The sequence below is a fragment of the Mustelus asterias genome, chromosome 23, assembly GCF_964213995.1.
Source record: "Mustelus asterias chromosome 23, sMusAst1.hap1.1, whole genome shotgun sequence".
Taxonomy (NCBI): Eukaryota; Metazoa; Chordata; class Chondrichthyes; order Carcharhiniformes; family Triakidae; genus Mustelus; species Mustelus asterias.
The window spans coordinates 58,089,387-58,117,189 of record NC_135823.1 but is presented as its reverse complement, the minus strand read 5'-3'; the positions used below and the strand labels follow the sequence as shown (position 1 = coordinate 58,117,189).

The window sequence follows — 27,803 nt, the reverse complement described above, 5'->3', positions numbered from 1 at the left end:
CAATCCACCTAAAAATCACTTGTATAATAAACAAAAACTTTCAGCGTTAGTTTTTATCAGCAGAATCAAGCTCGTCTGTGTTTTAAATATGCAAAAAGAACCATTATCTGAAGACTTAACCATGCAATTCTGGGTTTAACTGCCAGCTCACAGGTTTCCCCAGGCTGCATGAAACTCACCAGGGTCAACAAGGCAGGAGCACAATGGGACTAACCACATCAGTCATGTTCCTTTCTGTGTCCTGAAATTGCAAAATGGGTCAATCGTGTTCTCTCAAAGGGTCCTGTTAAACATCCAGGCTTTAACGGCCAGATGCAGGTCACCATCGCTGCCATAATTGGTCGGAAAATCTGGACTAGGCTGCTAGTACCATGGCCAAGTTAAACCCACTCCACTACCTTTTGGGTTCCCAACCTGCTGACAACCCGTCCCACCACTCCATAGGTTAACGTTTTGCCAATGTGTTAGCTGCATTTTGGAAACCTGCCAGAGGTTTTGAAAATGCAAGATCATTTGTGGCCTTAAATGAGAGTGAAAGCATCCCCGAGATTGTAACACTGGTCATTTTAGGCATGATGTGGAGATGCCGGCGTTGGACTGGGGTGAACACAGTAAGAAGTCTCACAACACCAGGTTAAAGTCCAACAGGTTTATTTGGTAGCAAATACCATAAGCTTTCGGAGCACTGCTCCTTCGTCGGGTGGAGTGGAAATGCAGTAGCAGGGACTAGCTCTGCCTAAAGTCGTGGTGCACTAATTGCTGTAAATTCTTAGTGACTGAAAAATGGGTGCTGGGAGATTCAGAAATACTGTGAAGAAACTATTGTGCTTGGTCATGGCAAGTTGAGGGCGGCACGGTAGCACAGCGGTTAGCACTGCTGCCTGACAGCGCCAGGGACCCGGGTTCGATTCCCGGCTTGGGTCACTGTCTGTGTGGAGTCTGCACGTTCTCCCCGTGTCTACGTAGGTTTCCTCCGGACGCTCCAGTTTCCTCCCACAGTCCAAAGATGTGCGGGTTAGGTGGATTGGCCATGCTTAAAATGCCCCTTACTATCAGGGGGACTAACTCGGGGAATTGTATGGGTTATGGGGATAAGGTGGGATTGTGGTCGGTGCAGACTTCATGGGCCGAATGACTTCCTTCTGCACTGTATGATTCTATGATCGAAGTAAAGAAACAAAGGGAACATACAGAAGTGACTGTTTTGATTATTTTAATGCAGAGGCAGACATCAAAACGTATTTAAATATCTCTGCATCCATCAAAATTTAGCTTTTCAATGTACTTTCAGCGTTAAAAACCTGGCAGCTGTAAAAGGCATGTGTACCAATGCTATTTGTTGTGCATCGTTGTTGAGGAAATGTCTTTGCACTTCAGTTGTAGAGATGTTTAAGTTATTTTATTACCGCAGATTGGATCATTTTTTCTGAAGCTGCCTCCCTGGTTCAAGGTGCTCAAGGCTTTTTGGGCCACATAGTTGAAGACTGTGTTGAAGAACTTCAGGGCATCACGTAAAGAACCAATTTGTCCCATTCCCCTGCTCTTCAGGGAGCACCAGGGGGCAGAACTCTCCCAAATAATGTGGATTTTGACGTGGGATCTCATTAACAGAACTCCTGCGCAAAGTGTCTAACATTGGCTGGCAGGAAAACCTCCCTCTATCACACTTCCATTCCCGCTGTGATTTGTAGCTTAAATCGGCTTGGATCGCAGAAGTACTTCTTAATTTTAAAGTGATCGTTGTCAACTTGTGTTCCATAGAATTAATTGCGATGTCTTTTGCTTCAAATGAGTGCTTTGTGTCATTAACATAGAATCATAGAAACCCTACAGTGCAGAAGGAGGCCATTCGGCCCATCGGGTCTGCACCGACAACAATCCCACCTAGGCCTTATCCCCATAACCCCACATATTTAGCCCACTAACCTACACATCCCGGGACACTAAGGGGCAATTTATCCTGGCCAATACACCTAACCCCCACATCTTTGTTCTGTGGGAAGAAACCGGAGCACCCGGAGGAAACCCACGCAGATACGGGGAGAATGTGCAAACTCCACACAGACAGTGACCCAAGCCTGGAATCGAATCCGGGTCCCTGGCGCTGTGAGGCAGCAGTGCTAACCACTGTGCCACCGTGCCGTCCCAAAATTCCACTAGCTGCCGTGTTGGGATTCAAACCAATGTCCCCAGAACATTACCTTCCCCGTGTATTACTAGTCCAGTGACTTTGCCACTACGCCACTGTCTCTGCCTTGCATTTAATGTTAATTCAGTATTCCCCATAGTTTAGCTGTTTTAAAAGTCTCTTTGCTGAATCCTCTGCCGCTGTCATTGTCGGCAAGCCGTTGGAAGACGGATGATATTTTAGAAGCAATTGTAGTGAATGTAAATAATATTGAGCACAGGTTTCCTTTAACACCTGCACAGGATGAACAGTTTAGGTTTATTTATTAGTGTCACAAGTAGGCTTACATTAGCACTGCAATGAAGTTACTGTGAAAATCCCCTAGTCGCCACACTCTGGCACCTGTTTGGGTACACTGAGGGAGAATTTAGCATGGCCAACGCACCTAACCAGTACATCTTTCGGACTACAGGAGGAAACCGGAGCACCCAAATGGCAGACAGATACAAAAATTAAAATCATATGGGATTCAGGGTGGGCTGGCTCGATGGATACAGAACTGGCTTGGTTATAGAAGACAGAGTGTAGCAGTGGAAAGGTTTTTTTTAGAATGGAGATCTGTAACTAGTGGTGTTCCGCAGGGATCAGTGCTGGGATCTCTGTTGTTTGTAGTATATATAAATGATCTGGAGGAAAATGTGGCTGGTCTGATGAGTAAATTTGCAGATCACACAAAGATTGGTGGAGTTGCTGATAGTGCCGGGGATTGTCAGAGGATACAACAGGATGTAGATAGATTGGAGACTTGGGCTCAGAAATGGCAGATGGAGCTTAATCTGGACAAATGCGCTTTTGGAGGATCAAATTTAGGTGTGAATTATACTGTAAATGGCAGAACCCTTTGAAACATTAACACACAGAGGAATCTGGGCGTGCAGCTCCACAGTTCCCTAAAAGTGGCAACACAGGTAGCCAAGATGATTAAGAAAGCATATGGCATGTTTGCCTTCATCAGCCAGGGCTTGTGGGGACAAGAGTTGGAAATCATGCTGCAGCTATATAAAACCTTGGTTGGGCCGCATTTAGAATATTGCGTGCAGTTCTGGTCACCACGTTACCAGTAGGATGTGGAAGCTTTGGAGAAGGTTCACCAGGATGTTGCCTGGTCTCGAGGGTGTTGGCTATGAGGAGAGGTTGAATAAACTAGAATTGTTTTCACCGGAAAGATGGAGGCTGAGGGGAGACCTGATAGGCGTCTATAAAATTATGAGAGGCGCAAACAGGGTAGATAGAGGCTTTTTCCAAGGATGGAAGTGTCAATTACTAGGGAGCACAGATTCAAGGTGAGATGGAGAAATTTTAAGGGAGATGTGCAAGGGAAGTTTTTCACGCAGTGACTGGTGGGTGCCTGGAACACGCTGCCAGAAGAGGTGGTGGAAGCAAGTACATTAGCAACAGTTAAGAGGCATCTGGATGGGTACATGAATAGGGAGGGATTTGAGGGATATGGACTGAGTAAGGGCAGAAGGTTTTTACGTTAGTTTGGTTAGGGCATCATGATTGGCACAGGTCTGGAGGGCCGAAGGGCCTGTTCCTGTGCTATACTTTTCTTTGTTCTTTGTTCACCCGGAGGAAACCCACGCAGACACGGGGAGAACGTACAGACTCCGCACAGACAGTGACCCAAGCCGGGAATCGAACCCGGGTCCCTGGCGCTGTCAGGCAGCAGTGCTAACCACCGTGCCGCCCACAGATTTATTAAATAAAATTATCTTCACGTACAGAACCCAGGATGTATCAGTGACCTTTCTGTGCATTAGGTGCAGTCCATTAACATTCAGCCAATGCTTTGGTTACAGGTAGCAAAGCTGAACCTGGAGAATTTTCAAGACAAACAGCCAGCAAGAGAGAGTTTCACACCCCAGCCTGAAGGCAGAAATCAGGCAAATGGGTTGTCAGATCATCTGAAAGCAAAATGCAAAGGGGTGGATGGCAAGCCATGCTTCCACAGTGGCAGGTTAGTTCATGATATTTTAACACTTCTTTAAAAAAAAATGTATTTAAATTGCTCTGCACTGAGAGACCAAGTTTTTCTAACAAAGCATGACATGGTATCAAATGAAGTTCTCTTGGGTTTGACCGCGCAATCCTTTAATTCCACCTACTCTGTCGCACTGCTTCAATCTAGAGCTGCGATACTAGGCAGGCAGGAGTCCTGGGTCTTTAGTCACCCCTCAGAGGAGAGGGTTCTTGGACAACACGAGTTTCTGTGAAAAACATTTTCTGGAGTCTTTCCCCCTTGAAATATCTGTTGTTGCTTCGCAAGGAATTCAGCAGTCATCGCACAAGATGAAAGAGAATTGAAAAAATGCAGTACTTGCTACCAGCTGCTGAGATCTGAATGGTCTGCAGCTAATGTATAGGGCATTCTTGTCTGGCACGGACAGAAACCCATTCCCATCTTGCATGTCCTGCAAGCAAAGACACTGAAGACTACCCCATCCATTAGGGTGGTGACTTGTAGTGTTTTCTGGCACAGAATGCAACGAATCCTGGCCCTGGCAACTGGTCTAACCTCCCAGGTTCTATTAATACACTGAAGGACAGCAGATCTGCTTGGTTGTATATCATATTGCCGGGTCTACCTTCCTTCCAAATGTTTATCAGTATGCATGTCCATCTTGCAGCAACCCTGACTCTAGAGTGATCCTGACTGCCATCACCATTCCCCCTCCCCATCCTTTAAGAAAATGTTTATATTGCTATTCTTTCCTATAATAACAAATAATAAACTTAACTGGCAGGGGTGAAACCATTATCGTGCAGGCGACGAGGCTAGCCCATTGCACTTGGGGTGTGCTGACAGCTGTGATGGTGGTTTGCCCAGGCTAGGGTAAAGAATCAGGGGAACCAATGAGGTTAAACCAAGGCTTCACCTGATGCAATTTTTCAAAGCCAACTCGGCCTTTTGCCTAACATAAAACATAAGAACATAAGAAATAGGAGCAGGAGTAGGCCATCTAGCCCCTCGAGCCTGCCCCGCCATTCAATAAGATCATGGCTGATCTGAAGTGGATCAGTTCCACTTACCCGCCTGATCCCTATAACCCCTAATTCCCTTACCGATCAGGAGTCCATCTATCCGTGATTTAAACATATTCAGCGAGGTAGCCTCCACCACTTCAGTGGGCAGAGAATTCCAGAGATTCACCACCCTCTGAGAGAAGAAGTTCCTCCTCAACTCTGTCCTAAACTGACTGCCCTTTATTTTGAGGCTGTGCCCTCTAGTTCTAGTTTCCTTTCTAAGTGGAAAGAATCTCTCCATCTCTACCCTATCCAGCCCCTTCATTATCTTATAGGTCTCTATAAGATCCCCCCTCGGCCTTCTAAATTCCAACGAGTACAAACCCAATCTGCTCAGTCTTAGGAATTAGGGGGCAGCACAGTGGCGCGGTGATTAGTACTGCTGCCTCACAGCGCCAGGGACCTGGGTTCGATTCCCGGCTCGGGTGTGTGTGGAGTTTGCATGTTCTCCCCGTGTCTGCGTGGGTGTCCTCCCACAGTCTGAAAGACTGGTTAGGTGCACTGACCCGAATAGACGCCGGAATGTGGCGACCAGGGGATTTCCACAGTAACTTCTTCATTGCAATGTTAATGTAAGCCTGCTTGTGACTAATAAATAAACTTTAAATTTAGGAGCAGAAGTGGGTAAATTCAGCCCCTCGAGCCTGCTCCGCCATTTAATCAGATCATGGCTGATCTAAGCTGAAGTGTCAGATCGAGCCCGGGACGGGGTGAAATGCCTTGTCTTGGATCTTGTTTGTCCCTCACGCGGGGGACCATGAATTGGATTCAATTTGAATTTGATTCTTTTGGGTGGAATAAAAATTTGAAAACAAATGTTCATGATCAGTACTTACTTTTTTTTTAAACTTGCTATTTGACCCTGTGGTTGGCTTCCAACCCTCAAAGTGTTAACAATGTGTCCAACTCCTATAGAGTGATGCTAATACTTCTTTATTCCTTCTTAATATAACTAATGATTTAAAGTTTCAATAAAATAGCTGCTCAGAATGTTCTTTGTTTGCTTTATTAAACTTTTGTGATTTTAAGACTAATTTATAGCTCAAGGAAATGTTTGTGCAAACATAGTGTAAGATAGAAATGTACCCTATAAAACATTATTTACATTGCATCTACTTGGAGAACTCAAAGAAGCATTTTGCGAGCTGACTAGTTTTGTTCTGTCTAGTTGGAGCTTGCAATGCGTCCAGTTTTTTTCGGTACTTGAACTCTGTCTTGGTTGGCAGTTGTGTTAACAAAAGACTTGGGAGCAATGCAATCTAAGGAAATTAATATGCGGGCACAGCATTGAATATAAACGTAGAAGCACACATTGCTGCAAGTATTCAGCAAATCTGACAGCATCTGCGGAGAGAAAGACAGTGAATGTTTGAGGTCTGTGCTTTTTCATCAGGACGAAGGAAAGGTAGAAATGTGATAGGTTTTGAGCACGTGGGAGGGTGGGAAGAAGAACAGAAAAGGAAGTTTAGTTTATTTGCTTAATTTATTTATTAGTGTCACAAGTAGGCTTACACTGCAGTGAAGTTACTGTGAAAATCCCCGAGTCGCCACACTCCAGCACCTCTTCGGGTACACTGAGGGAGAATTTAGCACGGCCAATGCACTTAACCAGCACATCTTTCGGACTGTGGAAGGAAACCGGAGCACCCAGAGGAAACCCCACACAGACACGGGGGGAACATGCGGATTCCGCACAGATGGTGACCCAAGCTGGGAATCGGACCCGGGACCCTGCCGCTGTGAGGCAGTAGTGCTAACCACCATGCTGCCCATGATAGTGGGAAACTATTGTTTCAGGAGACTGAAGACTGCCAAAGGGTACTATACTCGAGGCAAACTAGTTTAACTCGAGGCAAACTAGTTTAACTCGAGGCAAACTAGTTTAAGCCCAGTAATAAAAGTCATTTAGTGTTCTCTGTACCATTTTAGAAATGAACAGTAATTGATGTGCGATGTGTGTAACAGAGATATCTCTTCTGCTGTCTAGCTTGCTAAAGAAGCTGTGTATGGGTGATCAGAAAGCAGTGCTATTAGGCACAAAGAAAGCAATGAAGGAGTTGATACACCAGGAAGTCTGGCATAAAATTGAATGTGGAACAGACAAAGAGGTAAATGCCATAAAACCAGAACTCGTTAAACTAGATTTCTGTATTCAAAGCAACTTCTGGGAATTTTTCCCATGACTCTATAAATGGCCATGATATATTGGGCCCTCTACATGGGCACAACTAACAGTTCACCAACAGAGAACAAGAACTTGAGGAACTAATTATTTTGGCTTGAAACATACTTCTACCTCCTCTTCATAAACCATTATAAAGGCCTATCACACTGCCAGCAATAAGCATGACTAGAACTACAGGCATGATGCGGAGATGCCGGCGTTGGACTGGGGTAAACACAGTAAGAAGTCTCACGACACCAGGTTAAAGTCCAACAGGTTTATTTGGTAGCACAAGGCACTAGCTTTCGGAGCGCTGCCCCTTTGTCAGGTGAGTGATGATGAAGCCTGATGAAGGAGCAGCGCTCTGAAAGCTAGTGGCTTGTGCTACCAAATAAACCTGTTGGACTTTAACCTGGTGTTGTGAGACTTCTTACTGTGTAGAACTACAGGGGCATGAACAGGGTGGATAGGGAGCAACTGTTCCCCTTAGTTGAAGGGTCAGTTACGAGGGGGCACAAGTTAAAAGTGAGGGGTGGGAAGTTTAGGGGGGATTTGAGGAAAAACCTTTTTACTCAGAGGGTGGTGACAGTTTGTTATGCGCTGCCTGGGAGGGTGGTGGAGACTGGGTGCCTCACGTTCTTTAAGAAGTACCTGGATGAGTACTTGGCACGCCATAACATTCAAGGCTATGGGCCAAGTGCTGGCAAGTGGGATTAGGTGGGCAGGTCAGGGCATTTCATGCAGACTCGATGGGCCGAAGGGCCTCTTCTGCACGGTAGTATTCTGTGATACGGGTAAATATGGATGCTTTTCTAATTGATTTTCCCATTGATGTGGCTAAACAAAGTCTTTATGACATTTGAGAATGGAATGTGTTGGCCTATTTTAGTGCAACTTTTTATTTTTCATGTTAAAGAAGCCTTTTCTCCAATCAGCCAAAAATAATCATAGTTGTTTTTTTTCCTCACTGCTTACATGGAATGTGCTCCAAGTTTCCCTCAATGTGTTTCCTGCAGGTTGTCCAACAAGCTCAGACTGAAATCCCAGTTGCCTCTTTAAGCTTAAGTCACTTTTCGTCTTATTCTGAATATATTGAGTGTAATCTACACATGAAAATTCACGAGGGATTACTTCATGAAAAGGTATGACGAACCTCAATAGAGTAAGAAATTAGTCTTATCACAACAGAATTTTGTCCAAAAAAAAGCTGTAAATTTTCTATTTATTTACATAAGCCGTTGTGAATCAAATTTAGGGGAAAAAGTGGCTACTAAATAATTAAAAGGTGCCAATTTATTATCGTACATATCTTCTATCTGTACATATACAAATATTGTACATATCTTGTACATTGTACATCTAAAATTATGAAGGGAGTAGATAAGATAGAAGCAGGGAGGTTGTTTCCACTGGCGGGTGAAACTAGAACTAGGGGGGGCATGGCCTCAAAATAAGGGGGAGTAGATTTAGGACTGAGTTGAGGAAGAACTTCTTCACCCAAAGGGTTGTGAATCTGTGGAATTCCTTGCCCAATGAAGCAGTTGGGGCTACCTCATTGGATGTTTTTAAGGCAAGGATAGATAGATTTTTGAACACTAAAGGGATTAAGGGTTATGGTGAGCGAGAGAGTAAGTGGAGCTGAGTCCACAAAAAGATCAGCCATGACCTTATTGAATGCAGGCTCGAGGGGCAAAATGGCCAACTCCCGCTCCTAGTTCTTATGTTCCTCATTCACAAGGGTCTTTTGAGATCGCCAGTAAAAGAATATTAAGGTCATCCTGAAATAAAGCCAGATGGTCCTATCTGGCTGTGACCAGCAATATCCTTCTACAATTGAACCTCGGAGGCCACCTCTGCTTCCAATTATGATTTCATTAACAGATTAAGTGGCTGCCAAAATAGTCCAGCATCCAAGTGTTGATGAGCGTCATTGGCTTCTTGTAAGGACTTGTAGGATTTTAATGCTTTTTTTTTTGAAAAGGTACTCAGGATAGAGGGATTAGTGGGTAAAATATGTGGGGGTGGGGCCTGGGTGGGATTGTGGTTGATGCAGACTCGATGGGCTGAATGGCCTCCTTCTGCACTGTAGGGTTTCTATGATTCTATGAGGATGTGGGCAAACCTGGCAAGGCCGCACTTATTGCTCACCCCGAGTTGGCCTGGGAAGGTGGGAGTGAGCCTTCTCTTCAAGCTGCTACAGTACTCGTGGTGATGATGTCCCACAGTTGATGAGTCGATATGTCTTATTAACTCCCTTTTATTTCAAATCTCTCTTCAGATGAGACAGAAGTTGTCAGAAATGTGTACAGTGTACGCTGGTCCATTCTGTAAGGATTTCTGTTTAGAATCTGTGAAACGAACATTCCAAGACTGTGGTTCCATCGGTTCCATCAGTGTTATCACAGAAACACACAAGGTACAAGTAGTAATAGTACAACTAAAATGAAAAGGAGCTGTTCGTACTTCATAAATTCTTAGTACTAGTGAATAATATCATATTTTTAAAATATTTTCAGTCCATCAGACTTAGAAGCAGTTCTCTTTGGAAATACAGTTTATAGCAGGTGTGTTGGTATTAATGTGATTGTTTGTTTGCCAACAGCAGTGACCAGTAAAGTTTAAAGTTTATTTATTAGTGTCACAAGTAGGCTGGGATTAACACTGCAATGACGTTACTGTGAAAATTTCCCAGTCGCCACACTCCAGCACCTGTTCGGGTTACACTGAGGGAGAATTTAGCATGGCCAATGCATCTAACCAGCACGTCTTTCAGACTGTGGGAGGAAACCAGAGCACCCAGAGGAAACCCCACGCAGACACGGGGAGAACGTGCAGACTCCGCACAGGCAGTGACCCAAGCTGCGAATCAAACCGGGGTCCCTGGTACTGTGAGGCAGCAGTGCTAACCACTGTGCGGCCCACATAATAGGTTAGTTGAACGTATTACCAAAAGCGGTCAAATGACTTATTAAGTCTCCCCACTATTATGCAGATCTAGACCAGTGTTTGAGAACTTTGCTACTCGCATTTCATCACAGCTTCTTTAGTTGGGACATGGGTGGCATGGTGGTTAGCACAGCTGCTTCACAGTGCCAGGAACCCGGGTTTGATTCCCGGCTTGGGTCACTGTCTGCAGAGACAGTGACCCAAGTCTGCATGTTCTCCCCATGTCTGCGTGGGTGTCCTCCCACAGTCCGAAAGACATGCTGGTTAGGTGCATTGGCCGTGCTAAATTCTCCCTCAGTGTACTCGAACAGGCACCAAAGTGTGGCAACTCGGGGATTTTTACAGCAACTTCATTGCAGTGTTAATGTAGGCCAACTTGTGACACTAATAAATAAACTTTAAAATTTGTATGTTGCTGCAGCTCAATGTCAATAATTCTCAAGATATCGGAACAATTTCACAAGCAAATTCTTTCCCCAACCTAATACTCGACCTCAAACATTTCAAAATAAAAATCCATAAAATGTTTAAGTATAGGGGATTAATGAGGTGCAAATAATTGACAGAAGAGCCCGAAATAATTGGTGCACTTAATGCATCATAAGCGGCGCCTTTGTAATTAACTCCAGCGGTACTGACAAATTCCCAGTATAATCAGTGGTGCATGATAAACTTAGCATAAATGATGGAACTCTACGGGAGTTAGATGCACGGTTCAGGTTGTGGGAACACTGAGAGGTAAATGGAAGCTGGAGATTTTCAGGGGAATAGATAGGCCTTGGAAGCACTAAGTGTCAAGTGTGGGAGGTGGCGAAGCAATCGAGGATATGCTGGAAGTAGTCCAGGGCGTCCATGGGAGCTCTTGAGTATAAGCCCATATCCTGAGTTTTGCCTTAAGTGCAGAGGTAGTCAGTCCAGAAACAAGTAACAAGCACTTATAGCTGGCTGGGCATAACGTTCTGCCAAATGTGTTATAGCTTTCAAAATCCAGAGTTGGGTATTTTGCAAAGGGCAGGCATAGCTAAAAAAGGTGCCATTAAAAGTTTGGATACAAAGCATACCTTCGAGAGCAAGAACCATTAGTGTGGCTACCAGATCACCGGGATTTATTTGGAACAAAATCTTGAAGCGCTGGAGCAACATTTTGATTTTGCATTTTGAAGCTTGAAACACCATGCCAATTCCCCAAAAAAATATCATCGGAAATTATCATCATCGGTAATTCCCGACCCTTTTGAGCTGAGAAAATCACTTGGCCGCTCGCGTCCATTCAATGCCTCAGCTTGAGTGTCAGCCTTCACGTTACAGTACCATTTTTGCCTGGGCCTTGTGGTTGTGGACAACCTCTAGGCTGACCCTCTCAGTCCAGTACCAAAGGATTGCTACGTTGTCGGAGGTGTCATACTTGTGATGAAATGTGACCCAAATGGTCTCTTGGATGGCTGTAAAATATTTCATGTCGTTATTTCTCCTGGCCAGTGTAGAAGTTAAAATGCTCAAGATTGTTTCTCTAACGTCAGAACCACTCCAGTCATTTCGATGGAGGGAGGGGAGTTCTCCTTGTGCACAAGTAATTACAGACCTTGCTTTGGATGCATGGTGTCCAGCGCTATTTGTATTAAGAGTCAACAAAGAACAATACAGCACAGGAACAGGCCCTTCGGCCCTCCAAGCCCGCGCCGCTCCCTGGTCCAAACTAGACCATTCTTTTGTATCCCTCCATTCCCACTCCGTTCATGTGGCTATCTAGATAAGTCTTAAACGTTCCCAGTGTGTCCGCCTCCACCACCTTGCCCGGCAGCGCATTCCAGGCCCCCACCACCCTCTGTGTAAAATACGTCCTGATATCTGTGTTAAACCTCCCCCCCCCCCCCTCACCTTGAACCTATGACCCCTCGTGAACGTCACCACCGACCTGGGAAAAAGCTTCCCACCGTTCACGCTATCTATGCCTTTAATAATTTTATACACCTCTATTAGGTCTCCCCTCATCCTCCGTCTTTCCAGTGAGAACAACCCCAGTTTACCCAATCTCTCCTCATAACTAAGCCCCTCCATACCAGGCAACATCCCGGTAAACCTCCTCTGCACTCTCTCTAAAGCCTCCACGTCCTGGTAGTGTGGCGACCAGAACTGGACGCAGTATTCCAAATGCGGCCGAACCAACGTTCTATACAACTGCAACATCAGACCCCAACTTTTATACTCGTCCTATAAAGGCAAGCATGCCATATGCCTTATTCACTACCTTCTCCACCTGTGATGTCACCTTCAAGGATCTGTGGACTTGCACACCCAGGTCCCTCTGCGTATCTACACCCTTTATGGTTCTGCCATTTATCGTATAGCTCTCCCCGACATTAGTTCTACCAAAATGCATCACTTCGCATTTATCTGGATTGAACTCCATCTGCCATTTCTTTGCCCAAATTTCCAGCCTATCTATATCCTTCTGTCACCTCTGACAATGTTCCTCACTATCTGCAAATCCAGCCATTTTCGTGTCGTCCGCAAACTTACTGATCACCCCAGTTACACCTTCTTCCAGATCGTTTATATAAATCACAAACAGCAGAGGTCCCAATACAGAGCCCTGCGGAACACCACTAGTCACAGGCATCCAGCCGGAAAAAGACCCTTCCACTACCACCCTCTGTCTTCTGTGACCAAGCCAGTTCTCCACCCATCTAGCCACCTCCCCCTTTATCCCATGAGTCGACTATGTGTGCCTAAGGTTGATGGTACCCAAGGATCTCTGACACCAGCATCTGCCCCTCAACCAATAGAACTGAAAAACAAATCATCGGATCGTTTACTGCTGCTTTGCAGGAACTTGCGGTGGACACATTGAAGTGTATTGTAGGAAAACATGGCAACCAAAGGTGATTAATCAACTCAGCCGCTTTGGACATCATAAGATTAAAAGGCGGCCTTTAAATGCAGGTTATTTTTCAAGGCTTGTGAGCACATCCCGTTAGCTGAGAAAAGAAAGAACTATGTCACAGTGAGGAAGCCCTAAAAGATTGCAAGATGCTGTCTGATTTTTTTTGTGTTTTCTCATTCTCTTTACAGCCCTATGTGTGCATTGAATATGAGCTCCCTGAAAGTGCACATCTTGCTGTGCTAACATTGAACGGAAGTATTCTGGACGGATTCCTCATTACGGTAACAACACTGAAATTTGAATGTTCTTTTATCCCTTTTAGAATTCCTTTGATAGCACAGTGGTTAGCACTGCTGCCTCAAAGCGCCAGGGACCCGGGTTCGCTTCCCGGCTTGGGTCACTAATCTGTGCAGAGTCTGCGCATTCTACCCATGTCTGTGTGGGTTACCTCTGGTTGCTCCAGTTTCTCCCCATGGTCCGAAAGACGTGCTGGTCAGGTGCATTGGCCATGCTAAATTCTCCCTCCGTGCACCCGAACAGGCGCCAGAGTGTGGTGAATAGGAGATTTTCACAGTAACTTAATTGTAGTGTAAGCCTACTTGTGACGCGAATAAATAAACTTAAACTTAAAAAGTAAGGCAAATACTTAATCCCTCAAAGACCAGTCCTCTTGCAGTTGTTAAGCTTTGCTCTTGTAGTTCATGATCAAGTGCTGCCTGTGTCACCAATCCGTCAGCCTCTGTATTCTGTCATAGACTATATATTCTGTGTACAATTGCCTTTTACAGTGGTTAGCACTGCTGCCTCACGGCGCCAGGAACCTGGGTTCAATTCCCGGCTTGGGGCACTGTCTGTGCGGAGTCTGCACGTTCTCCCCATGTCTCCGCGGGTTTCGTCCAGGTGCTCCGGTTTCATCCCACAGTCCAAAAGACATGCTGGTTAGGGTGCATTGGCCGTGCTGAATTCTCCCTCAGTGTACCCGAACAGGTGCCGGAGTGTGGCAACTCGGGGATTTTCACATTAACTTAATTGCAGTGTTAATGTAAGCCTACTTGTGACACGAATAAATAAACTTTACTTTCTAAAAAAAACTTCTGGCTGTGCATAATGACTTAAATATCGATTGGATTCTGCACCACAACAATGTCCACTTTTATTGCTAAAACAGTGCTTGATGGAGCTTGAACTGGGATCATGGAAAACATTCCTTGTAATAAGTAAATTTATTAGTAACAAGGTTCAACTCTATTTAGTATTTATATAAGTTCATTTAATTTCTAAATTATTTTGGGGGGTTTTTTATTGAAGAGTAAAATGTTTGTGCGAACAACGGGACTGTTTGCAGCCAGTCTCAATGGTGTCAGTGCCCTGGGCTATGTATAATGTCTAAACCTCTTCTATACCTTACCCTCGACAATGTGCTTCAACTCCACCATCTAAAAGGCACCCCTTAAAGCACCAACTGTGCATTTTTAGACAAATGAAGTCTTTGGCTTCAGTGAGATTGCCCAAAAAATAATTTCTTTCAGTAGCGAAAGAAGCCCCAGTTCAGTTTCTGCGAGTTAAAATCTGGGATATTCTAAAACTTCTCTAAAAATTTATTAGTGTTGTTCCTACTTTAACAAGAAGGGACAAATCTCTGGTCCCGGCTTCATGGACTTCTGATTAACTTGGCTAGGGCAGTTTTCTGCTGTAATCTGTTAAAACTCCAAACTCTGCAAAGGCAAAATACTGCGCATGTTGGAATCTGAAGCAAAAACAGAAAATGCAGGAGAAACTCAGCAGGTCTGGCAGCATCTGTGGTGATAGAATAGAGCCAACATTTCGAGTCTGGATGACCCTTCATCGGCTCCAACAAAGGGTCATCTCGACCCGAAATGTTGGCTCTATTCTCGCTCCATGGATGCTGTCAGACCTGCTGAGTTTCTCCAGCATTTTCTGTTTTTGTTTCATTTTCAGTAAAACTCTGTCAGGCACAGAGAGAGAGAGAGACTTTCCTCCTTGCTATCTCCACATCCAGGAGATATCCCAACGTCCCATACCAACTCTGAGGAAAATTGATAATTGAAACCATGTTTCTTCTAACCCTTCAGGTTCAAAGACCGATTAAAGAAAACACACTAGATTGCGACACTGTCCTGTGGAAGCTGGAAAAGGATATCACAAGCCAAGCAGTTATTTATGTGTCAGGAATTCAACAGACCATGACAAAGGAAGAGCTCAGTGAGAAATTTAGCAAGTTTGGCCGGGTTGAAGGTGTAATCTGCCTCGGTGATAATAAAGCTGATGCAAAGCCTGAGGATTGTTTTATAAGTGAGTAAATTAATGGGTGCAAGCTGATGAAAGTAAATCTAGAATTCTACAGTAAACATTTTCAGTGATACTATTTTTGGGAGCGGCGGAAAAAGCATGTTTTAGTGCGCTTTGCAGAGTCTTCTAAGAATCTTCTAAGATTCTAAGAAATGTGTGTTGGACATTTGCTTAAAAACTGAGGGAGCTGTGCAGCATGTTTGCCAGTTTAACATCCCAATGCGCATTTGTACTCCATATTAAGGGGGTTGTGTCAGAATGGTAGAATGTTGAACAAAGAAAAACAAAGAAAATTACAGCACAGGAACAGGCCCTTCGGCCCTCCAAACCTGCACCGACCTGCCTGTCTGAACTAAAACCCACTGCCTGTGGCTTTTGGGGGGTGGAGACAGAGGTGGCTGTCTGTCTGAACTAAAACCCCCTACCCTTCCGGGAACCATATCCTTCTATTCCCATCTTATTCATGTATTTGTCCAGACGCCCCTTAAAAGTCACGATCGTATCTGCTTCCACTACCTCCCCTGGCAGCAAGTTCCAGGCACCCACCACCCTCTGTGTAAAAGACTTGCCTCCTACATCTCCTTTAAATCTTGCCCCTGGCACCTCAAACCTATGCCCCTTAGTTAATTGACTCTTCCACCCAAGGAAAAAGCTTCTGACTATCCACTCTGTCCATGCCCTTCATAATCTTGTAGACTTCTATTAGGTCGCCCCTCATGGTTCATGTCCAATATTCCAATTTGCAAATTTCCTCTCTGAGCGTACACTGAGAACTCCCCGAAAAAGGGTGGATTTTCATCGTCATAGGATCATAGAATCCCTACAATGCAGAAGGGGCCATTCAGCCCATTGAGTCTGCACCGACTCTCTTGAAAGAGTATCTTACCCAGGTCCTCTCCCCTGCTCTATCCCTGTAACCCCACACATCCACCATGGCTAATCCAGCTAACCCACACGTCTTGGGGCACTAAGGGGCAATTTCGCATGGCCAATCCACCTAACTTACACATCTCATGTGAACTAGTGGCTGCTTCAGACCAGCAATGGTAAGGACTTCGAACCAGTTTCTTGTTGAGAAACTGCACAGGGTGAAGACGTCAGCAAAAGTGGAATTGCTTTAATTTTCAAAATCAAACCTTTTTTCTAAAATGACTTTATTCGCACGATGTTGAAAAATCATGGAGAGCTAGTAGGTAACTCGAGGGTCAAAACTTTAGGCTGTCGAGGTGGATGCTTGAAATAAGGCAATATCTGCTTCTTGGAATCCAAATTCTAATTTCAGCCTCGTTTTGCTAGTTAGATCCACATTCCAAATCTGAAGTTGAGTCAGGTAACTGAAGGATTCAGATTTATCTGGTGGGTACCTGAGGAAATGTCCAGACGCTTGACTTCCTGTTTTCTGTTGGAACGACTGATCTGTGTGATTTATCCTCCAGAATATGGAAGCTCGGAGAGTGCTGCAAAGGCCCAGGTGGCAATGAATGGGCAAGAAGTGAGGAAACGAAGACTAAACGTGCTGAGAGCTCTCACTCCCTATCACCTTCAGACCTGGGCTTCTCAAAGGTCTCACACTGCAGTGAGCCCCAAGACCTCTGATCCTGTGCCGTCAGACAGAAAGTCCTTCGAGAGGAGGACAGCGAAGCTTTCTCAATGTGTGAGTTTTAAATGTTACTTATTTTCTAATTTTTCATGCAATCACTATAAATTTGCTTAAGGATATTTGAAAGGAAGGAGCGGAAGAAATTAAACCATGAAAATGGAGAGTGAAAAATATTATTTTAAATTCTAGAATTCACTGAAGCTTGTTTATTTATTTATTTGTGTCACAAGTAAGCTTACCGTAACACTGCAGTGAAGTTACTGTGAAACTCCCCTAGCTGCCACACTCCAGCGCCTGTTCGGGTACACTGAGGGAGAATTTAGCAGGGCCAATGCACCTAACCAGCACGTCTTTCAAGCTGTGGGAGGAAACTGGAGCACCCGAAGGAAACCCACGCAAACACAGGGAGAACGTGCAGACTCCATACAGTGACGCAACCCAGGGAAACGAACCTAGGTCCATGGCGCTGTGAGGTGGCAGTGCCAACAACTATGCCATCGTGCCACCTGTAAATATTTACCACTCATATTTTATTGTTGGAAACAAGAAATTTAGGAATAATATGCATAAAACTGCAACACAAAATTACTGATGAAAATAATTTTTTGTCAAAATACCCCTTTTGAAGTTCATAATGTTGGTAAAGGCTACAAATTAATTTATACCACTAGAAAAAGCTGTAAATGATAGCCAGCTGTGAAATTCGACATTTAGGCAATTGCAGCAATGTGTACCCTATACTGAATACTCAAGTACAAAAAATGAATTCTATATCCTCCTTATATGTCCACTTGACATTAACAATACACTAGAGCAGCAATATATTAAGTGAGTCACCAACTTGCTGGTGATTCTGATCCCCAGTGGCTCAGTGGTTAGCACTGCTGCCTCACAGCTTGAGGGACCAAGCTCCAGCCTCGGGTCACTGTCTGTGTGGAGCTTTCACGTTCTCCTCGTATCTGCGTGTGTTTCCTCCGGATGCTCCGATTGTTGTCGATGGACCGAATGGCCTCTTTCTGCACTGTCGTGATTCTATGATTCAGATACAGAGGCTGTGAAAATATTATAGCCTTTAATCCATGGCTACGAAGTTGAGGACTTTTGTTAACCCCGGAAGACTTTTTAATCATGCTAAATGCCCCTTAGTCCCAAGATGTGTAGGTTAGATGGATTAGCCATGGTAAATAAGAACATAAGAACATAAGAAATAGGAGCAGGAGTAGGCCATCTAGCCCCTCGAGCCTGCCCCGCCATTCAATAAGATCATGGCTGATCTGACGTGGATCAGTACCACTTACCCGCCTGATCCCCATAACCCTTAATTCCCTTACCGATCAGGAATCCATCCATCCGCGCTTTAAACATATTCAGCGAGGTAGCCTCCACCACCTCAGTGGGCAGAGAATTCCAGAGATTCACCACCCTCTGGGAGAAGAAGTTCCTCCACAACTCTGTCTTAAACCGACCCCCCTTTATTTTGAGGCTGTGTCCTCTAGTTTTAACTTCCTTACTAAGTGGAAAGAATCTCTCCGCCTCCACCCTATCCAGCCCCCGCATTATCTTATAAGTCTCCATAAGATCCCCCCTCATCCTTCTAAACTCCAACGAGTACAAACCCAATCTCCTCAGCCTCTCCTCATAATCCAAACCCCTCATCTCCGGTATCAACCTGGTGAACCTTCTCTGCACTCCCTCCAATGCCAATATATCCTTCCTCATATAAGGGGACCAATACTGCACACAGTATTCCAGCTGCGGCCTCACCAATGCCCTGTACAGGTGCATCAAGACATCCCTGCTTTTATATTCTATCCCCTTCGCAATATAGGCCAACATCCCATTTGCCTTCTTGATCACCTGTTGTACCTGCAGACTGGGCTTTTGCGTCTCATGCACAAGGACCCCCAGGTCCCTTTGCACGGTAGCATGTTTTAATTTGTTTCCATTGAGATAGTAATCCCATTTGTTATTATTTCCTCCAAAGTGTATAACCTCGCATTTCTCAACGTTATACTCCATTTGCCATATCCTCGCCCACTCACTCAGCCTGTCCAAATCTCTCTGCAGATCTTCTCCGTCCTCCACACGATTCACTTTTCCACTTATCTTTGTGTCGTCTGCAAACTTCGTTACCCTACACTCCGTCCCCTCCTCCAGATCATCTACATAAATGGTAAATAGTTGCGGCCCGAGTACCGATCCCTGCGGCACGCCACTAGTTACCTTCCTCCAACCGGAAAAACACCCATTTATTCCGACTCTTTGCTTCCTGTCGGATAGCCAGTCCCCAATCCACTTTAACACACTACCCCCAACTCCGTGTGCCCTAATCTTCTTCAGTAGCCTTTTATGGGGCACCTTATCAAACGCCTTTTGGAAATCCAAAAACACCGCATCCACCGGTTCTCCTCCATCAACCGCCCTAGTCACATCTTCATAAAAATCCAACATGTTCGTCAAGCACGACTTTCCCCTCATGAATCCATGCTGCGTCTGATTGATCGAACCATTTCTATCCAGATGCCCTGCTATCTCCTCTTTAATAATGGATTCCAGCATTTTCCCTACTACAGACGTTAAGCTGACCGGCCTATAGTTACCCGCCTTTTGTCTCCTTCCTTTTTTAAACAGCGGCGTAACATTAGCCGTTTTCCAATCAACCGGCACTACCCCAGAATGCAACGAGTTTTGATAAATAATCACTAACGCATCCACTATTACCTCTGACATTTCTTTCAATACCCTGGGATGCATTCCATCCGGACCCGGGGACTTATCCACCTTCAGTCCCATTAGTCTACCCAGCACTGCCTCTCTGGTAACATTAATTGTATTAAGTATTTCTCCTGCTGCCAACCCTCTATCGTTAATATTTGGCAAACTATTTGTGTCCTCCACCGTGAAGACCGACACAAAAAACTTATTTAAAGACTCAGCCATATCCTCATTTCCCACTATTAACTCCCCCCTCTCGTCCTCCAAGGGTCCAACATTCACTCTAGCCACTCTATTCCTTTTTATATATTTATAAAAACTTTTACTATCATTTTTTATATTAATTGCTAGCCTAGCTTCATAGTCTATCCTTCCTTTCTTTATCGCTTTCTTAGTCTCTCTTTGTTGTTTCTTAAATTTTTCCCAATCACTTGTTTCTCCACTATTTTTGGCCACTCTGTACGCAGCTGTTTTTATTTTAATACTCTCCTTTATTTCCTTCGTTATCCACGGCTGGTTCTCCCTTTTCTTACAATCCTTGTTTTTTGCTGGAATATATTTTTGCTGAGAACTGAAAAGGATCTCCTTAAAAATCCTCCACTGTTCCTCAGCTATCCTACCTGCCAGCCTGCTCTCCCAGTCTACCTTAGCCAATTCATCCCTCATCCTATCATATTTCCCTCTGTTCAAACAGAGGACACTGGTTTGGGACCAAACTTTCTCCTCTTCCATCTGAATCAGAAATTCGACCATATTGTGGTCACTAGACCCAAGAGGGTCCTTCACAATAAGATCCTTAATTCTACCTACCTCGTTACACAATACCAGATCCAAAATAGCTCGTTCCCTCGTCGGTTCCGTAACATGCTGTTCAAGGAAACTATCCCGACAGCATTCTAAGAACTCTTCCTCCATTCCACCCTTACCGACTTGAGTCTGCCAGTCAATGTGCATGTTGAAGTCCCCCATGATTATTGCCGTTCCGTTTTTACACGCATCCCTTATCTGCTTGTTTATAGCCCTCCCTACCTCAACATTATTATTTGGGGGCCTATATACCACACCTACTAGTGTCTTTCTCCCTCTACTATTCCTCATCTCTACCCATAATGATTCCACGTTTTGTTCCTCAGAGCCTATGTCATCCCTCAGTACTACCCTGATATTATCTCTTATTAATAGCGCGACCCCACCACCTTTTCCTTCCTGTCTATTCTTCCTAAACGCCTGATACCCCTGGATATTCATCTCCCAGTCCTGGTCACCTTTCAGCCACGTTTCTGTAATGGCCACTAGATCGTACCCACTCGTGCTGATTTGCACCATCAACTCATTTACCTTGTTCCGAATGCTTCGTGCATTCAGGCAAAGTGTCCTTATTCCAGCTTTTATCTGGACCCGCTTTGATGAGTCGCGAACACCCTCTCCCTCTACTCCCTTATCTAAATTACCGCCTTCATTCACTTGCACCCTCTCCTCTACCATTAATTTTGTAATTCCCCTTACCCCTGCATCCTCCACCATGTGTGGGGTTGCAGAGATATGGTGAGGGGGAGAGTCAGGTTAAGATACTCTTGTCAGAGAGTCGGTGCAGACTTGATGGGCTGAATGGCCTCTTCTGCACTGTAGGGATTCTATGATTCAGTGGCCCAGCACAATGATAGTGAGAGTGAGATGTAGGGTGATGATGGAATGAATGGGTAAGAAGGGAGACAAATCATTCTATGAGTTGGCGGTGGTAACAATCTACTTTGCATCAAATAGGAGGGAGAACTGAAAGATGTGATGAGGACAATAGATCGGCGTGTGGGGCGACTCTTCAAGGCTTTAACCGACAACACACTCTGCATGGTCCTACTGCCGGGAACAAACAGGTACAATTTAGAGTTCTGAAATTCATAGGTGGTACCGCAAATGATCTCTTATGTACAATGTCACGACCACAATTTCACGCACATGCTGTTTTCCAAAGCTAGGTTGCAGTCTAGCAGTCCATAAATCACTACAGTGCTATCATTTAACAATGATTTACCTTGAATAAATAAAATGGTGTTTCTGTTGTATGAACAGAAGTTCCGATCGATAGAGATTAGGCAAGTATCAACCTTCAAATCCTCATAAAGGTTATTTTATTACTCCTGATTAGTCAAGGGGGAGGCAATGGCCTAGTGGTATTATCACAAGGCTATTAATCCAGAAACTCAGCTAATGTTCTGTGGACACGGGTTCGAATCCCGCCACAGCCGATGGTGGAATTCGAAATCAATAAAAAAAAATCTGGAATTAAGAATCTACTAATGACCATGAAACCATTGTCGATAATTGTAAAAACCCATCTGGTTCACTAATGTCCTTTAGGGAAGGAAATCTGCGTTCCTTACCTGGTCTGGCCCACATGTGACTCCAGAGCCACAGCAATGTGGTTGACTCTCAATTGCCCTCTGAAATGGCCTAGCAAGCCACTCAGTTCAAGGGCAACCAGGGATGGGTAATAAATGCTGGCCAGCCAGTGACGCCCAGGTCCCACAAATGAATATAAATAAAGGCTGTATCATGTGTGATACGTCATATGGGATTAGTAATCTGATAACATTCCCCCAGTGTTGCTTAACATTTGAACAAAATCTGGGCAGTTTTTTCTCCATCTTCACTGCAAATGTTCCCTTAGCAATGTTCAGTAGGTGTTAGTGCTTCACCAAAGTTGTTTTGTTCATTTGTGTGTCTTGGCAGTGGATGTTGTCAAACTGCTAAAACATGAGAGACGTGATGTGCTATCTTGATCCTCATTTGATATTCCGCATCAGCACTTGGAATCCCTCCAATACAGAAGAAGGCCTTTCGGCCCTTCGAGCCTGCACCGACAACAATCCCACCCAGACCCTATCCCCGTAACCCCATATATTTACCCTCCTAATCCCCCTGACACTAAAGGGCAAGTTACCATGGCCAATCAACCTAACCCGCACATCTTTGGACTGTGGGAGGAAACGGGAGCACCCGGAGGAAACCCACGCAGACACGGGGAGAACATGCAAACTCCACACAGTCACCCGAGGCCGGAATTGAACCCAGAGCCCTGGCGCTGTGAAGCAGCGGTGCGAACCACTGTGCCACCGTGCTGCCCTAGAATATGGGCTGATTTTCCTGCCCTGACCCTGGAGCAATGAATAAGTTGCAGTGCCATTATCGTCACCCCCAGGCAGCTCAGCACAGATCGAACGTGGGACTCCCCTGTCTGCAGGGTCAAACGTGAGCTGGTGGAGAAGAGAACCAGAGTGAATTGAGGAGAAGAGAGGGAGAGCTTGCTAGGATAAACTGAAGAAAGAGGGATGGAAGAGTAGCTTCAACACGTTGAAAGGAAGAGAGGATTACTGACAGCCTATTCAATCAGGCTATTTTAGAATTTAGTAATCATATTTGGCAACAGATTGTACTGAAGCAAATCTATCATAGATCGCACTTACTCCCAAAGAAGCAAGGGAAAATCTTTACAAATTTTAACCCACAATCAAGCGTTGTTTTCAAGAGGTCCTGATTATAGACATTAAGCTGCACACCAGCACTGCCTAGCTTATAATGCGTTACCAATTTTGCAATATATCAATCAGTATGAACCTACTTCTTGCTGTACCGGTCTTGTGGTGCATACTAATGTACTATATCGTGCGTCACAATGTGATGAATAACATTTCATGGGTTGATCAGAATAGAATAGGTTCAGTTAGTTTAGTTTAGTTAGTATTAGTTGTGTCACAAGTAGGCTGACATTAACACTGCAATGAAGTTACTGTGAAAATCCTCGAGTTGCCACACTCCAGCGTCTGTTCGGGTACACTGAGGGAGAATTTAGCATGGCCAATGCACCGAACCAGCACGTCTTTCGGATTGTGGAGACAGTCTGAGGATTCGTGATAAACTATTTAGGACGGAGATGAGGAGACATTTCTTCACCCAAAGAGTGGTGAGCCTGTGGGATTCATTGGGAGGAAACCCACGCAGACACGGAGAAAGTGCAGACTCCACACAGACAGTGACCCAAACCAGGAATAGAACCCAGGTCTGGCGCTGTGAGGCAGCAGTGTTAACCACTGTGTCACCGTGCCGCCCCAGTACAGAGAATGTATTGGTAAAAGGGTTTATTTTTTGAGAACAGAGTTAGTAAAATTATAGAATATTGCAAACTTTTTATGTTTTAAAAAAAAAACCTATATAATTTTTGTCTAACGTTATTGAATGTCTGTTTTCTCTCTAATGTAGTGCTCAATGCTCAGCGCCTGGGCTGTGTCTCCTCGAAATGAAGCAGAATCCTTAAAACCAACTGTGCAATGTGTTCTGGAGGTGCTTCTCTTGGACGCTATGGAACTGGCTGTTACTGAATTGATTAAGAAGTGAACATACTTTCTGGGATCACATTCCTTTTATGAGCACTGCTTGGGCGACAACAGTGACTGAGCCAAGAAAACAGCTTTTTTGTTTTAATAAAACTTTTATATAAAAAAAAATGTTTCAAGTGTGAAAATAATACAAGATGCGCGCACTCCATCTTCATTAAGTTAATGACATTGAGTCCTCCTCGTTAGAAAGTAGTAATTCTAGTGGACCAGAGCCCAGGTCTTTGCCAATTTTATGTCAAGTTGTGCAGAAAATATTCTTTAAGGCTGCCAATTTTGACTATTTGAGCAAGTCTCAATGCAAGGCTCTGCTGTCACTGTGGAGCGGTTGTTTTACGCCTGTTGGTACATGTTTGCAACAGTTGTACAGCCAAAACCTCACTTGCTTTTCTCAGTTTGTACTTTTACATTGTGATTCGAAGAAAATATCCAATGTTGTTTCACACTTTTAGGAGCAAGGGAACAGGAGTAGACCATTCGGCCCCTCGAGTCTGCTCCGCCATTCGGTGATATTATGGCTAATCTGCAACCTAACTCTATAATTCCAAATTCCACCGTTGCCTGATATCCCTTAATACCTTTGGTTAACTGAAGTCTCTCAATCTTTCGTTTTAAAATTAACAATTGATCGGACATCAGTGGCCATTAGCAGAAAAGAGTTCCATACTTCTACCAGCCTTCGTTTGTAACTGTTCGATCATTTCTTTCTGAAAGGTCTGGTTTTAGTTTTAATTTTAATTTTTAAACTGTCTCTTCCTCCCCCCAAAGTCCTAAACTCCCCAACCATTGGCGATAGCTTCTCGCTCTCTGTCCTATCCGTTTCCTTTAACGTTCCTTGTGCAACAGTCACTGAAGGTAAGCATGCAGGTGCAGCAGGTGGCAAAGAAGGCAAATGGTATGTTGGCCTTCATTGCAAGAGATTTCGAGTATAGGAGCAGGGATGTGTTGTTGCAATTATACAGGGCCTTGGTGATGCCATACCTAGAACATTGTGTGCAGTTTTGATCTCCTTTTCTGAGGAAGGGTGTTCTTGCTCTCGAGGGAGTGCAGCGAAGGATTACCAGGCTGATTCCGGCAGGACTGATGTATGAGGAGAGATTGACTAGGTGAGGATTGTTTTCGCTGGAGTTCAGACAAATGAAGGGGGATCTCCTAGAGACTTATAAAATTCTAACAGGACTAGACAGGGTAGATGCAGGGAAGATGTTCCTGATGGTGGGGGAGTCCAGAACCAGGAGTTACAGTCTGAGGATTCAGGATAGACTAGGACGGAGATGAGGAGACATTTCTTCGCCCAAAGAATGGTAGCCTGTGGAATTCATTACCACAGGAAGTAGTTGAGGCCAAAACATTGAACGTATTCAAGAGGCGGCTGGATATATCGAACGGGATCAATGGTTATGGGAAGAAAGCGGGATTAGGCTATTGAGTTGGATGATCAGCTATGATCGTGATGAATGGCGGAGCAGGCTCGAAGGACCAAATGGCCGCCTCCTCCTATCTTCTATGTTTTGGAAATTACTTTAACTTCCAGGGAATACAAACTTTGTTTAAATTCTCCTTGCAATTTAACCCTTAAAATGTAGTTATTTTTCTAATAAATCTACTAGGTTCTCTCCTCCAGGCCTACATCTATCCTTCCTAAAGTCTGGTTCCCAAAATTGCTTGAGATACTCCAGACTTCATCCATCCAGAGCTTTGTAAACGTAAACCATGACAGCTACCCAGAAGTCCTCTGGATATAAAGGCCCACATCAATTAGTCTTTCTGATTATTTTCAGTACTACTTCATGACATTTTAATGATCAATTTACCTGGACCTCCCCTTCAAGCCAATGGACCTCCACTGTTTCTATCTTTTCACCATTTACAAAGTATCCTGTTCTGTCCTCCTCAGTTCCAAACTGAATGACCTCAGTTGCTGACACTGCAATCCATTCATCACAGTTTCGTCCAATCACTTAGTCTAGCCCTAGATTATAATCTGGGGTTTCTCAAACTGAGTTGTGACATCCACTCTGGATTTTGGGATTGTGAAATCCCCACATTTTTTATAATGGTGGGTTGTAGTCGAATGGACAGCTCTTTGAAGCCTGATTCCGCCTGCAAAATGGTAGGTGTTTTCTTAAAACAAAACCCTGAATTTTAAACACATCCCATCACTGTCAACCTCACTCTTGCTCCCTGCACAGTGGCTGAAGGCATCTCCTCCCCCAACCTAGCTCGAAAACTCTCATAAACCCACCCCCACCAAATCTTCCCTACAGGGTCACATGAGGTCTGGGCATTAAAATGGAGTCATGTCAGAAAAAGTTGGGAAGCTCTATTATAATTTACACCTCTATAATTCCTGCAATGTGTTTCTGGCAAGCTTAGATGTGAGGCTTTTGATCCTTTTAAAGTTTATTAGTGTCACAAGGTAGGCTTACATAAACACAGCAGTGAAGATATTGTGAAAATCCCCTAGTCACCACACTTCAGTGCCTGTTCGGGTACATTGAGGGAGAATTTAATATTGCCAATGCACCTAACCAGCACGACTTTTGGACTGTGGGAGGAAACTGGAGCACCCAGAGGAAACCCATGCAGACACGGGGAGAATATGAGACTCTGCACAGACAGTGACCCAAACCAGGAATTGAACCCGGGTCCCTGGAGCTGTGAGGCAGCATTGCTAAACACTGCCACCATGCCGGCCCATTACAATAAATACAGCAAATAGTTGAGGCACCAATACATATCCTTGCAGGACACCACAGGCTGCCAATCTACCGACTGAACGATCTGACCAATTTTCCTACTCTCGATGTCTCTGAACCATTTTCCTAACTGGGTCAATAATTTGCCTTCATTTCTATGAGTTTCAACTCTCGCAGCCTTTTATGAGGAGCTTCTTCACAGGCTTTCTGGAAGTCCATATGAATACTATCCATTCCCCTATGGATTACTATAGTAGTCTCATCAACAAATTTAACCAGGTTCACCAGGAATGAACTACCCATTACAAATCCGTGCTGGCTGTCTTTGACCAGCTGAAAGATTTTAAGGCATTAGAATCCTAGAATCTCTACAATGTAGAGAAGGCCATTCAGCCCATCGAGCCTGCACCAACAACAATCTCACCCAGGCCCTATCCCTGTAAGCCCATGCATTTACCCTGCTACTCCCCCTGACAAACAGTGGCTAGCACTGCTGCCTCACAGTGCCCAGGACCTGGATTCAATTCCAGCTGCGGGTGACTATGTGGAGTTTGCACATTCTCCCTGTGTCTGCGTGGGTTTCCTCCGGGTGCTCCAAAGATGTGTGGGTTAGGTTGATTGGCCATACTAAATTGCCCTGTAATGTCACGGGACGAGCAGGGTAAATATGTGGGGTTACGGGAATAGTGTCCGGGTGGGATTGTTGTCGGTGCAGACTCAATGGGCCAAATGGCCTCCTTCTGCACTGTAGCGATCCTATGATTCTATGAATTTAGCATAGCCAATCAGCTTAACCTGCACATGTTTGGACTGTAAGAGGGAACCAGAGCACCTGGAGGAAACCCACACAGACAAGAGGAGAACGTGCAAACTGCACACAGT

At 44.6% G+C, this 27,803-nt stretch overlaps 1 protein-coding gene across 2 annotated transcripts in view; it reads left to right on the top strand.

Moving 5' to 3' along the window:
• rexo5 (RNA exonuclease 5) overlaps positions 1 to 24,324 on the top strand; it is a 59,594-nt gene extending 35,270 nt beyond the window's left edge. For both annotated transcript variants that reach the window (XM_078239837.1, XM_078239838.1), the window contains 9 exons: positions 3,988 to 4,145; positions 7,200 to 7,320; positions 8,393 to 8,518; positions 9,655 to 9,792; positions 13,395 to 13,487; positions 15,300 to 15,519; positions 16,953 to 17,170; positions 21,596 to 21,705; positions 24,089 to 24,324. In XM_078239837.1, coding sequence (XP_078095963.1) covers positions 3,988 to 4,145; positions 7,200 to 7,320; positions 8,393 to 8,518; positions 9,655 to 9,792; positions 13,395 to 13,487; positions 15,300 to 15,519; positions 16,953 to 17,170; positions 21,596 to 21,705; positions 24,089 to 24,143 — 1,239 coding nt within the window. In that variant the 3' untranslated portion in view covers positions 24,144 to 24,324. The remainder of the gene's footprint in view (positions 1 to 3,987; positions 4,146 to 7,199; positions 7,321 to 8,392; positions 8,519 to 9,654; positions 9,793 to 13,394; positions 13,488 to 15,299; positions 15,520 to 16,952; positions 17,171 to 21,595; positions 21,706 to 24,088) is intronic.
• Positions 24,325 to 27,803: the final 3,479 nt, after the last annotated feature.